The sequence below is a fragment of the Thermobia domestica genome, chromosome 1 (assembly GCF_964235325.1).
Source record: "Thermobia domestica chromosome 1, izTheDome1.hap1.1, whole genome shotgun sequence".
Lineage (NCBI taxonomy): Eukaryota > Metazoa > Arthropoda > Insecta > Zygentoma > Lepismatidae > Thermobia > Thermobia domestica.
In genome coordinates, this window is record NC_137454.1 from 397375449 (window position 1) to 397387954 (window position 12506).

Below are 12506 nucleotides of genomic sequence, written 5' to 3' on the forward strand. Positions count from 1 at the left end.
GTTTCACAGTTGCCAACAAATAAACAAAAATAGACACGTATGGGAAATCTGTAAAGATCTTTCGAGTCGTGCAAACGAACACAACAGCTTCTTGAAACACATCATAACAGATTATGATACTTAGGTCTACGGCTATGACGTTGAAACAAAGGTACTACCACCCCAGAAGGTGGGAAAATCTTCGCCGCGATCCAAAATAGTACGTCAAAGTCGCTTTGAAGTGATATTTATTCTTTTCTTCCATTTTTCTGATATAGTTCAGTATGTTGTTCTGTAAGGTTGTGAAACATGGTCCCTTATTCTAAGGGAAGAACGCCGGCTGAAAGTGTTTGAGAACAAGATCCTGAGACAAATATTCGGACCCAAGAGGGATGGGAATGGGGAATGGTGGAAACTTCATAACGAGGAACTACATCATTTATACCGTTTACTAAACATTGTTAGGGTCATCAAGTCTAGAAGACTCAAGTGGGCAAGGTCATGTAGCCAGAATGAAAGAAAGTAGTAACTGGGAGTCCAATTGGAAAACGACCATTAGGAAGGCCTAGAAGCAGATGGAAGGACAATATTAAGATGGATCTCACAGAGATAGAAATACAAAGTAGAAATTGGATCCAGTTGCTTAAGAACAGAAGCCATGGAGAGCTTTTGTGAACGCGGCTTTGAACCTCCAATAGTTCGTAGAATTAGTTTAGTTCATTATGAATACGTTCCAGGTGATCAAATTTAGAAGTGATAATAAGTTTGAGGAAGATTGTAAGAAAGATCAGTCCGGAGGCTTGGAAAAAGGGATTATGGATGCTGCACCATGACAATGCTCCTACTCATTCGGCGCCGCTCCTCATTTTTGTCGAAGAACAATACAAGTGTACTCCAACCACTCTACTCGCCTGATTTAGCGCCACTTTTTTCTATTCTGCAAGTTGAAATTCACCATGGAAGATTAATCCATTAAAAACAAAAATCTGCTACAAGTCCTCCAGCCTATTGCAAAAAAAGGCGCTTCACCCGCGAAGGGAACGATATATTAGTAAATAAAGTGACCTATCTTGAAGGAAATAAATCTGAATAACTTCCAAAAACAATAAGTACCATTATATCTAGAAATATAAATTTAGAATGAATATTATATTTAGAAATGTTCAGTTTCTTTTTGGACAGATCTGTATAATAATAAAAGTTCAGGGGGGAAAGGGAAAACAAAATTAACAAGCTTTGAGATGTTTGGCTGAAGCAAAACTAAGAAAATCTAAGAGAAGCATAATTAAAAATGATAGATGGACCAATAAAAGAAGGAGACAATCGGAATGAATTTTAGAAAAGAAAGATATACCAGCAAAAAAAAAAAAAAAAAAAAAAAGTCTTAGCAAATTGGGACACGTAATGCAAATGGAAGATAGTAAAATGACGAAAAAGCGACGAAAGACGAAATTTGCTGCATTAGGAAGAAATAGAGACCGAATTTGGATGATATGCAGAATGCTTTAACGAAGATAGGAATTTAATCATGTAGAAGAGCCAAGATGGGGAAGAATGAAGGCGCGTTGTAGAGGAAGCCAAGAGCCACACAGGACCGAGAAAGTAAAGTAAAGTAAGCTATTGTATCTAGCCCGATGGCAGAACTATCTTTGTCTTTCTACGATGTAAGTCAAAAATTTTCTGTAGGAATTCCAAAATCCAAAATCAAAATGTTACTATCATGTTTTATTACATTACGTGAAGCATGGTAAACAATTCTCAGCGGTATCCCTAGTTCGAGTTACAACCTGTGAAGTCACACTTTTTGAAAGAGTTTTGCTAAAAGAAATTCTGCTGTGAAGAAAGAAAGAAAAAAAAAAGCTGCACAGGCGCGGTAAATTTTCTGCGATCACATCGCAGATCGCGGCATGTTCTGCTATGGGGGGTATCTAGTGTCTTACAGTCAAAGATAGCTTTGGGCTCACACTATCAACAGAAGTAAAAGATAACAAGGAAGCGGAGAAAATAATTCTTTGTTTTCTACACAGAATCTAATACCACTGGAAAGAAGTCGGCCGCTCTACCTCTATGCTACTGGCTTACTGACTCCGCCTAGTTAAACTAGGTAAATAAGATAAAAAAAACTCACCTTCACACACAAGAATTATCAGCATAACACACAGAGAAGGCACGGGAATCGAATTCAGGACCACAATACAGGGTGTCCCATAATTATGTATATCATGTTTCAAAATTTGCGTTAAAGAAACCACCAACATAACTTGGACACAAAATTGAAGATAAACACATTATTCTCATATCTTTCCTTACAAGAATGTTAATCTTTGTTCTCCATGGCATAGTCCACTAATGCACCATCCAAATCGATACATGCCTGGAGACGAAGAGCAACCATCCAAATCGATACATGCCTGGAGACGAACAGCAACCATCCAAATCGATACATGCCTGAAGACGAAGAGCAACCATCCAAATCGATACATGCCTGGAAACGAAGAGCAACTATCCAAATTGATACATGCCTGGAGACGAAGAGCAACCATCTAAATCGATACATGTCTGGAGACGAACAGCAACCATCCAAATCGATACATGCCTGGAGACGAAGAGCAACCATCCAAATCGATACATGCCTGGAGATGAAGAGCAACCATCCAAATCGATAGATGTCTGGAGACGAAGAGCAACCATCCAAATCGATACATGCCTGGAGACGAACAGCAACCATCCAAATCGATACATGCCTGGAGACGAAAAGCAACCATCCAAATCGATATATGCCTGGAGACGAACAGCAACCATTCAAATCGATACATGCCTGGAGACGCCGAAGAACAACCATCCAAATCGATACATGCCTGGAGACGAAAAGCAACCATCCAAATCGATATATGCCTCGAGACGAAGAGCAACTATATTACAAGCACCTTAACAGACCCGAACTGGCATCCTGTGCAACTCTTCTGTTATAGCCCTCTTCCCCCCCTTCGTAGTTCGGCGAAATTGCGCATGTGATTTTGATATAGTATGTGCTTTAAAACATCCCTTAAGAAAAAGTCATGTGGTGTCAAATCGAGAGATCGAGCTGGCCACTCAGAGATTCACATCGATCGATCAAGTTGTTCGGGAATGTTTCGTTCAACCTGTGCAGCACACACTAACAATCCTAAGCAGTGTTCGAAGTGGAAAATAACAAGAGACAGTATGTTTTATTACGATTTTGACTTGACATACTGGCTATCTATATGTTGAAATCCAGTGAGGGTATGTTGACTGAAGGATTGCATTTCTGTTTATATAATGACTGAAAACCATTAGAGAACTTCTCTGAAGTTACGGGGGAGGGGGAATATGAAGAAACTATCCCCTTATTTTGTATTATAGAGAATTGTACACGAAAATCCTCAAAAACCGAGTTTTTACTTTCAGATCCCCTCACTCAACTGAGGGGTATTCCAAATCTCCGGAAGATCCACCACCACAGCAGACAACCCCTAAATCCGCCCATGCTCGAAACACGACATTTATACTCATTCAGACAAGACGACACACACATACATAAGAAAGAAACAATTCAATATGGCACATCAAAATATAAACTAGATAAACTTCTTTGAAGACCTGTCATTTTAAAAAAACAAAAGATTGGAAAAAGATAACAAAAATGTTGGTGTTACTCGTAATAACAGAAAATATTTCTACATAAGAAATAAAATCTTTTTACTTGCAAAGCTATTCGTCAATTACTGTGTATAAAAAATAGATTTATTAAAGGTATTTAGCAGTGAGGGTGTGTCTTGATCACTGAGAAACCAGAGGTAGTACGCCTTCATCTAGGGATGCGTACGAGACAAGATTTGTGGCTGTCTCGTCTCGAAAATGTGCTGTAAAAGTGATGTCTCGACTCGAAAAATGTATATTTTGCTATTGGAAGAGCCGTCCGTGTCTCGACTCGAATTTTGTCAGAAAAATCCTGTCTCGACTCGTGTCGTGCGCATCCCTACCTTCATCATTGAAAAACAAGAGACGGTATGGCATACCACCGCATACCGCCTCACTTCCACCACTGATCCTAAGTCCAGTGACCGTTATGCCCAGTCTCAGGCTACAGTGTTGCCATATCGAAACTTTTTGTCCAGAATTACAAATACTACTCAGTCAAACATCATATGCATAATGTATGGCCCACCCTATACCAAAAACACAATTATTCGACTATAATTATCTAGAATAAATAATTATTTATATCCATTATTTTACCTTTTACAGAAAGGATCAGAGGTTCCGTTGGCCTTGACAGCAGTTAAATTTTTGGCTTCCTTGACAAGGACATGGAGGGCACCTTTCGATCTCTTCCCTTTCTTCTGCACACTCATGTCAGGGGGAACAAATTTTAGGCCTATTATGATGTCGCCCTTGTAGCTGAGAAGGTCATCGAAAGGTTCAGTCTGGAAACAGAGATTGTTCAACATAATCACACAGAGTTATTACCAATGCTATAAACTTGTTTTTATATCGCACATTCACAAAATACAATAACAAATAAAACACTGAAAACACCAATACAATTATGCTTTTTTAAATAAAAAAGTAAATCAACTGACAAATTTTGTTTGAAACCTCTTACAAATCTCGTAAAAGTATTGTTATTCGTTATATACATAATAATAATAATAATAATAATAATAATAATAATAATAATAATAATAATAATAATAATAATAATAATAATACGAGAAAGGATCAAAAACTAAGGTTACAAGACCGATATTTCTGGAGTTTCTAATGTTATAGAGAAATGAAGAGTGGGTGGTAATTTTAATACATTGAGTTGGCAACTGTGCAGAGTTTCAGCCACCTGCCACCTACGGCGCTAGTTAGTTGTATGTCAACATAAATGGCGACTCGTTTGGCAAACTGGTCTCGTGAAAAAGTCCGCTCAGTTATTCGATTTCTGTGGGCAAAACATGTAACCGCGGCTGAAATTCATTGGCAGCTGGTAGAGGTACACGAAGAGACTGTAATGTCTCGTCAGCATGTCGCAGAATGATGTTGAAAGTTTGCGGCTGGAAGAGAAAACGTTACCGACGAGGAGTGTACTGGCTGACTACCACGCTGTTAAAGCAGTTTCGCTGGGACATCATCAACCATCCCCCCTACAGCCCCGATCTCACTCCAAGCGACTTTAACCTGTTCCACTTGTTGAAGGAGTACCTAGGAGGTGGCTGCTCTGCTTCAGACGAGGAGGTGAAACATTTCGTGACAACGCAGCTGAAAATGTAAGAGTTTTTAGCAGGAGGGAATCTTTAAACTAACCCCACGATGCAACAAGTGCCTCAGCTGATATGGAGACTATGTCGAAAAATAATCTAATGTTTATCTGTAAACTGTATTGGTTGTATGGAATAATATATACACGTTTTACTGCAGGCTTTGTAACCTTACTTTCTGATCAGCCCTCGCAATATGATAACCTATGATAAACTAAAGATATGATAACCTTCTTTTAGAGTTCGTTTCTCTTTTATTTTACATAAAGAAATACAGAGCATTTCATAAATCAGTCTATCGAAAACAAAACTAAATTCCGTGTCTGATGTTTCAGAGGTGTAACATAGAACTATTGTAGAGTCCGCAGAAAAAAAAAGAAAAAAAGAAAAAACCTGCAACATGAGCATGTAAGTTTGTTGTGAAACGACGAAGTTTTTTGCTCCAAAATAAATGTGCAGGGAAGGAAGCCGAGGTTTCTCCTGCCGTGATTCGTGCCACTTAGACGTTATGTTGATTCTCTGCACTGTTAGACGTAGTTTCACGATAAACTTACATGCTCTTGTTGCAGGTTTTTTGCTGCAGACTGTACAGTTGGTGACAAAAAAATGCATATTGTGTATACAGTTTGCACATATATGAATGAATGATAAGTCATTTTGACACATTTTCCTTTGTTACCGCGTGTTTATAATAGACGCCTTCAACTTCTTTGAGAATGATTAACCCTATCAGTCACTAAAAATTGTTTATTTAACTTGTAAGCTGCTTGGTCTCCTCGGAAATTTTTGCAACAAATACACCAAACATTGATCCATTACGTTTTTGTCTATCTTCCACCAACACTGTAAAACTGATTTTAATGTGAGATCTGATCTGTACCACTGTAGTATGTTCAATACTCTTTTACTGGGAATCGAACCTGGGATTTTGTACACCAAAGACACGCGCGCTTACAAGTAGACCAGTGAGGAGGGATAACATTGTACAAGAAGTATAATTTATTCTATTGTTAGTTCAGTTCCTTCTGAACACTGACACCCAAACGAATTAGAAATGAAAATAAATGAAATGAAATCTTTAGTTTTACGTCCCACGATTATGTCGGTTAGGCTAAAGGAGACGGTGATGATGAGAGATGAGTGAAATGGTTGAATGAAGAAAGTGAGAGGAAACGGGAGAACCCCGAGAAAACCCATGAGCACGGTGTTTGTCCACCACATACGGTGCGAGCTGGGATCGAACCAGGGACCCCAAGTACCGGAGATGAACGCTTTACCACTGAGCCACCGCGCCCCCAACGAATTAGAAATGTGTGACCAATCATTAGAAAAATAGTTATTGTACTTAATAAAACAGTATGGTATCTAAGTATCTACTTCGGTAACCTGATTCATAGAACACCTTGTATTAACCTGAACATTAATAATGAAAAACGTATAATAAATTTATGAATAATTTTCCGAAGAGCTAACAAGTATTCTTAAACGCTATAAGAAACTAATACATTATCACATTGATGAAAGCGTGTGAAAGATATATGAATTGATCACTTATTTCTTTTACCTGTTTCATATTTCGTACCTACTACATAAATATTCCCTCTATTGTGACATTAAAGTAACTCAAAGAGCGAATAAAAGCAGTCGCTTTTCACATTTTACTTGTCAAATTCGAACAACCTGTACATTTGACATCCGGAACTGGATATCGGGAAAATATCGCCAATCGATTTATCGAAAATTTTGATATATCGAAATTCCATAAACTCCTTCCTGTACCTAAAGAACTGGACCAAGTTCAACGAATGCAGCGACAGGTAGTTCGATCATTGGGAAAGAGAAGAGAACGATTTTTGTGTTAAACTATTAATTTGCTTTTTATACTAAATTACTTTATGGAACTTCCATCATTATTAGTTTACTACTGTTTACAAGATGTACCATAAATCGCGCATCATAAGGATATGCATTCAAAAGTTAAAAACTTTCATATATTTTTTTTTTTCAATCTGTAACGAAACTATTTCTGAAATAATATTAAGCGTTTGTTTCTATTTTATTTATTTTTACTGCATTCAGATTGTTACTTACGGGTCACTCCATGTGAAATCAACCAAACCCAAAACCTCATGGTGTCAGATTTCGATTAAATTTGGTGTACATGTAGACCCTATCAAAGATAATCATGCACCAAATTTTAACCCTGTACCCCCTGTCGTTTCAGAGTACAGAATGGTAAAAAAGTTTTTGTAGAATCTTGTTAGCTTCATATCTCCCGCAAATATTGAGCTAGAGAAAAATAATAAACAGTTTAGAAGAGGAAAGAATAGACTACAAGATATGTCAGGAACATTTGTTGAAAAACCAAATATAATTTCACGGGAGGAGTTTGGATCAGTGATATCTCAGAAAGTGCCCACTTCATTTCTTTGAAATTGAGTACCAAGGTAACCCTATATGTCTAGCATAAGTGTGCCAAAAGTCAATTTGGGCCAAGAATGGGCTTGGAGTCTACAATGATTTTCGTGTGACCATGTTGGGAGAGATACCTGAGAGTTGTCCGGCACCTGATAGATAAAACTTCAAATGCCCTAAAGGAAGAAATCTGAATATGCAAGATATAGTGACCTGAGCGGCCAATCAACATTACTGTATCACCCGATTTCAGATGTCACAGGCTCATTTGGAAGTTATCCCTTGGAGCTTTCTAGAATATGCACTTAAAATTAAGCGATCTGACGACTCGCCCAAAGTAAATCGAGACAAGCCAAGCCCAAGCCGAATCAAGTTGACGACTCCAGAAAGTAAGCTGGGTCAAGCCAAACTAAGCTGATGGCATTACAGAAAGTGAGACGAGATTTCAAAAATCAACTTGACGACTCCAAAAACTAAGCTGGGTCAAGCAAAACTAAGCTGACGGCATTACGGAAAGTGAGACAAGACTAGAAAAATCAAGTTGACGATTCCAAAAAGTAAGCTGGGTCAAAGCCAATATAAGTTGACAACACAGAAAGTGAGACGAGACAGTAAAAATGAAGTTGGCGACTCCAGAAAGTAAGCTGGGTCAAAGCCAAACTAAGTTGACAGCACGGAAAGTGAGACGAGACTATGAAAAAAAGTTGACGAGTGTACAGAACGTAGGATGGGTCAATGTCCAAAGGATCTGTTGGAACATTTTTGTTGGAAATATCGCTCGGAAATAGATGGAAATATATTTTACTAGTATGATACGAGACTAATTTTTCCTGCAAGATAAATATCAATTAAACTTAATAAACATACAAAAAATAACGAAACTTGGACATACTCTTTCTTGCAGCGGATACCACTTTGGTGTGGGGTCATCAAAGACCTTATTTTCCAACGCCATCATCACTTCTCCCAAGAAATCATTGCGACCAAACATATCACTATGCCACACGGTTAACCATAAAGTTCGCGTCTCCAAACCATGGAGGGTGATATGGAACTGAAAGAAAGAAGAAAATGAATGTAAGTTTATAAAAAATCCATAGGATAGTCATAAATAATATAGTCACTACTGTAACACAATAAACCAATCATATTAATAAAAATGTTTACTATATCTTCTACAGTATATACCCAAATGCAGTTCAATTACTTGGAAGGATTTTCCTTCCATTATTCAGAGATTTGACATTTGATAATCATTTTGTTACACGGTAGGATTATTATCACGGTTATTACAAGTATCTTTTCGAATATTCTTTGAAAAAAAAAAAAAAAACTCAAAATAAGCTTTTTAGTTTCGTAGAAAACTTTCAACGTCAATCATGTTTAAGAAAGAAAGAAAAAAAAAAGGTAATGGAGATCTATCTAGCTTATAAACATAAAATTTTATTTTAGTTTAACGTCATAAAATGTATTAAACTCGTCAGATATTGATGAACTTATTAACCATTTTAACACTACTATTGGGCCACTGATCTTCACTGTGGTATTTGGAACTGCTTTTAATCGGGTTTTCATGTTAGGTATTTAATTTTTGAAAGAGCACGGACCACAGCAAGAGCTGTTTTGGTCTCCTATAGTCCGCGGGTCATGCGTTTAAGTGTGCCATGTATCCTACCCTACAGGCTAAATGAAGAGGATGATAAAGGCAAAAGAATGATTATTAACTCCCAGCGTTCCAGGTGTTATTTTCCTATGTGCGTACTGTAATACCAAGTTTTCATTTCCTGTTAAAAGACTGTCTGGATCATTATCTAGGACAGAGTTATTGTATAAAATTCAATACGCGCACGCGCTCGCAGACACACGCACACACTATACGTATATGCATGCGCGAGGAGAGCATTCACATTACTGATTTCAAAAAAAAAAAAAAAATAAAATAAAAATAAAATAAAATGCATTGTTGAACATGTTGGCTGGAAAAGGGAAATTTTGATGTTTTGAAGGGATTTTATGCTGCTTTATGTTGGCAACACTGACCGCAGATGAGTAAAGTGCTGTCCCCTTCACGAGAAACAGCAGAACTAACTCGTTCCCTGCGTCTGCTGCAAAAATTTCATTATCTCCAGGATTAATACGACCCTTAATAAAGGATATGTTTTCGTGACATCACAGTGGATGTCACTGGTATTTTGCAATGGAGTATTTTATGACAGCCACCTGGGTGCCACTGGAGCGCAAGGGGTTAAAGAAAGAAAAAAATGACAAAATAAAGGCAGAACACCACGAAAACCCAGTGACACTTTGTTGTCCTAACAAGCTGTTGATCCAACTAATAACCTTTCAAATCAAAGAAGAACGATTTTTCTTGAAGAAGCTTCGAATTTGATAGCCTTTATTGGACAGCCTTAACACCAAGGGCGCCGATTTCCCTGTAATTTGGGGGGGGGGCATTCATAGAAAATACATGAACAATAAAAGGTACATATAAAAATTTATATTCATAAAAATACATGGGGGTCCCCGGGCCCCCTCGGCCTCCCCCAGGATCGGCGCCCTTGTTCAACAGTAACGAAAATTATGGTAGTACGAGAAACTGGGGGATTCAACGTTAGACAGAGAATACTTCATGTTTAAATTGATTAGTATTCCTAGATTTTCCGATTTATAACCTATTTATCACTTCTTTGCCTTTCCTATAAAACTAACCCTGTTACAAGGTATTAGCTAACTCTATGACTTAAAACAATCCGTAAATGCTTCGCTAGAGAAAAAAAAATATGCCGCTATATTCCGAAATGTAACATGATGCCACTAATTTTAGGGACCATGGTGGCTAAATGGCAGAGCGTTCGCGTCTGGTGCAATGGTTCATGGTTCTATGCCACACCATTTGAGTTAGGGTACAACATTGTTTCCTTGGGTTCTTCTCTTTCGTCCCGCATTCTTATTTCCATCAATTCGTTTCATAATGATTTATTTCCATTAACTGTCATTTTCCGTTAGCCCTAAGGGCATAACCGATGGAGCGAGGTGAAACTGCAAGATTTCATTCTTTACCACTGTTTCTAATTTATTTAAGTCTTCTTAGCGGATGTTGCATTAAAAAAAAAAATTAAAAAAGCGATCACCATAGAAACAATCATTATGTGACGTCACACTGCTCTAAGCCATACTGTGACATTTATCAAATCCCTAAAACACCACCTGAAATTGTGAAATTTTATGACTCACGAATTTTGACAATAACTACGGAAATTTATCTTATCCTACCTTACAGATAATTCACGAAAATAAAGCAAATAGGAAAAGGGCAATAAGAGGATAGAGATGGCGTTAACACACACACAACCTACCAAGAGTGTCTTTCAGAATTAGCTTACATAAGAGCATCATAATTGCTCTTTCAACATCGCTTAATATAAACCAAAGTTACTCTGTAAAGCGTCTTTTGTGTAACAACTCTTAATTTAATATTAGTATGCTTTGTTTCTTTCTTTATATTATATATAGGGTGATTGCTAATTTGACCTATTCCTTGAAGGGAATTACTCTACAAATAATTTAGAACCCTATAAACCGTGGGAAGAAAATCAGTGGTTTCGGAGATTTTGCAGATTTGTGATTTTGCCCACTCTCATAACTAAAAACTGCAAATTGTGAAAAACAACTCCATTCTGTCCACTAAATTGATACTTTTCTAATAGCTGACGAATAAAGTACTACGTATGAAAGCCAAAATCACCAGAAAGTCAGACATGAAAGGATCATAAATCACACTCATGATATATATATTTTTTTTTTACGATTCCTTTATATGAAAATGAATAACTCGAAAAAACAGAGAGGGGCGCGGTGGCTCAGTAGCACAGCGTTTACCTCTCATGCGTGAGGGCCCTAGTTCGATTCTCAACCAAGAAAGTTTATAATGGACAACGTAGTGTCTGTGAATTTTCTTGGGGTATTCGCATTTCCTCCCACAATCTCATTCCACCAATTATTCCATTATCATTTCCTTGCCTTAATCATTCGTCCCCTTAAGATTAAAATGGCATAAGCGTGATGACCATCTCATTTCATATGCTTTTCATAACGGTACAAATATTGACAAGTTTCGAAAGATATATATATATATATATATATATATATATATATATATATATATATATATATATATGTATACCTGGTGGTACGTAACTCCACCGACAAACTTTGGGAGGTAATTCCTTATATGAAATGAAAGAAAAAAGTTCTTATAAACATAAGTCGAAAAACGTCTCATCTCAGAGTTATGAACCGCCGAAAATTCGAAAATTCACGTTTCGAAACGCCCTGTCTTACAAACTATAGGACCTATAATAAGCGGTTTAAGGAATTACACAGGAACTAGTATGCGAACTAATCTAAATATCCATGTTTTACCATTCTCCGTTATCGGCGAAACGAACGCGTTATTAGTACTTAAAGGAGTATCCCTATACCTCAATTTCCTTTTTACAGTTCGTTTCGCAGATAACGAAGGATGGTAAAACATGGATATCTAGATAGTTCGCATACTAGTTCTTGCGTAATTCCTTAAACCGTTTGGAATCGGCCCTGTAGTTTCTAAGGCAGAGCGTTTCGTAACGTGAATTTTCGAATTTTCGGCGGTTCATAACTCTGAAAGGAGACGTTTGTCGTCCCATATTTATTAAAACTTTTTTCTTTCATTTCATATAAGGAATCACCTCCCAAAGTTTGTCGGTGGAGTTACCTACCACCCTGTATATATATATATTATATATATATATATCGAAAAATGAAATGAATTTTAAGTTTTACGTCCCACGCTTATGCTGGCTA

General features: G+C 37.3%; 1 protein-coding gene across 1 annotated transcript in view; it reads right to left on the minus strand.

The window, feature by feature from the left end:
• LOC145682948 (uncharacterized) overlaps positions 1 to 12506 on the minus strand; it is a 666209-nt gene that overhangs the window by 7279 nt on the left and 646424 nt on the right. The window contains exons 10-11 of the mRNA XM_081754309.1: positions 8557 to 8718; positions 4240 to 4427 (exon numbers count right to left, since the gene is read on the minus strand). Of these exons, the coding sequence (XP_081610435.1) occupies positions 4240 to 4427; positions 8557 to 8718 (350 nt within the window). The remainder of the gene's footprint in view (positions 1 to 4239; positions 4428 to 8556; positions 8719 to 12506) is intronic.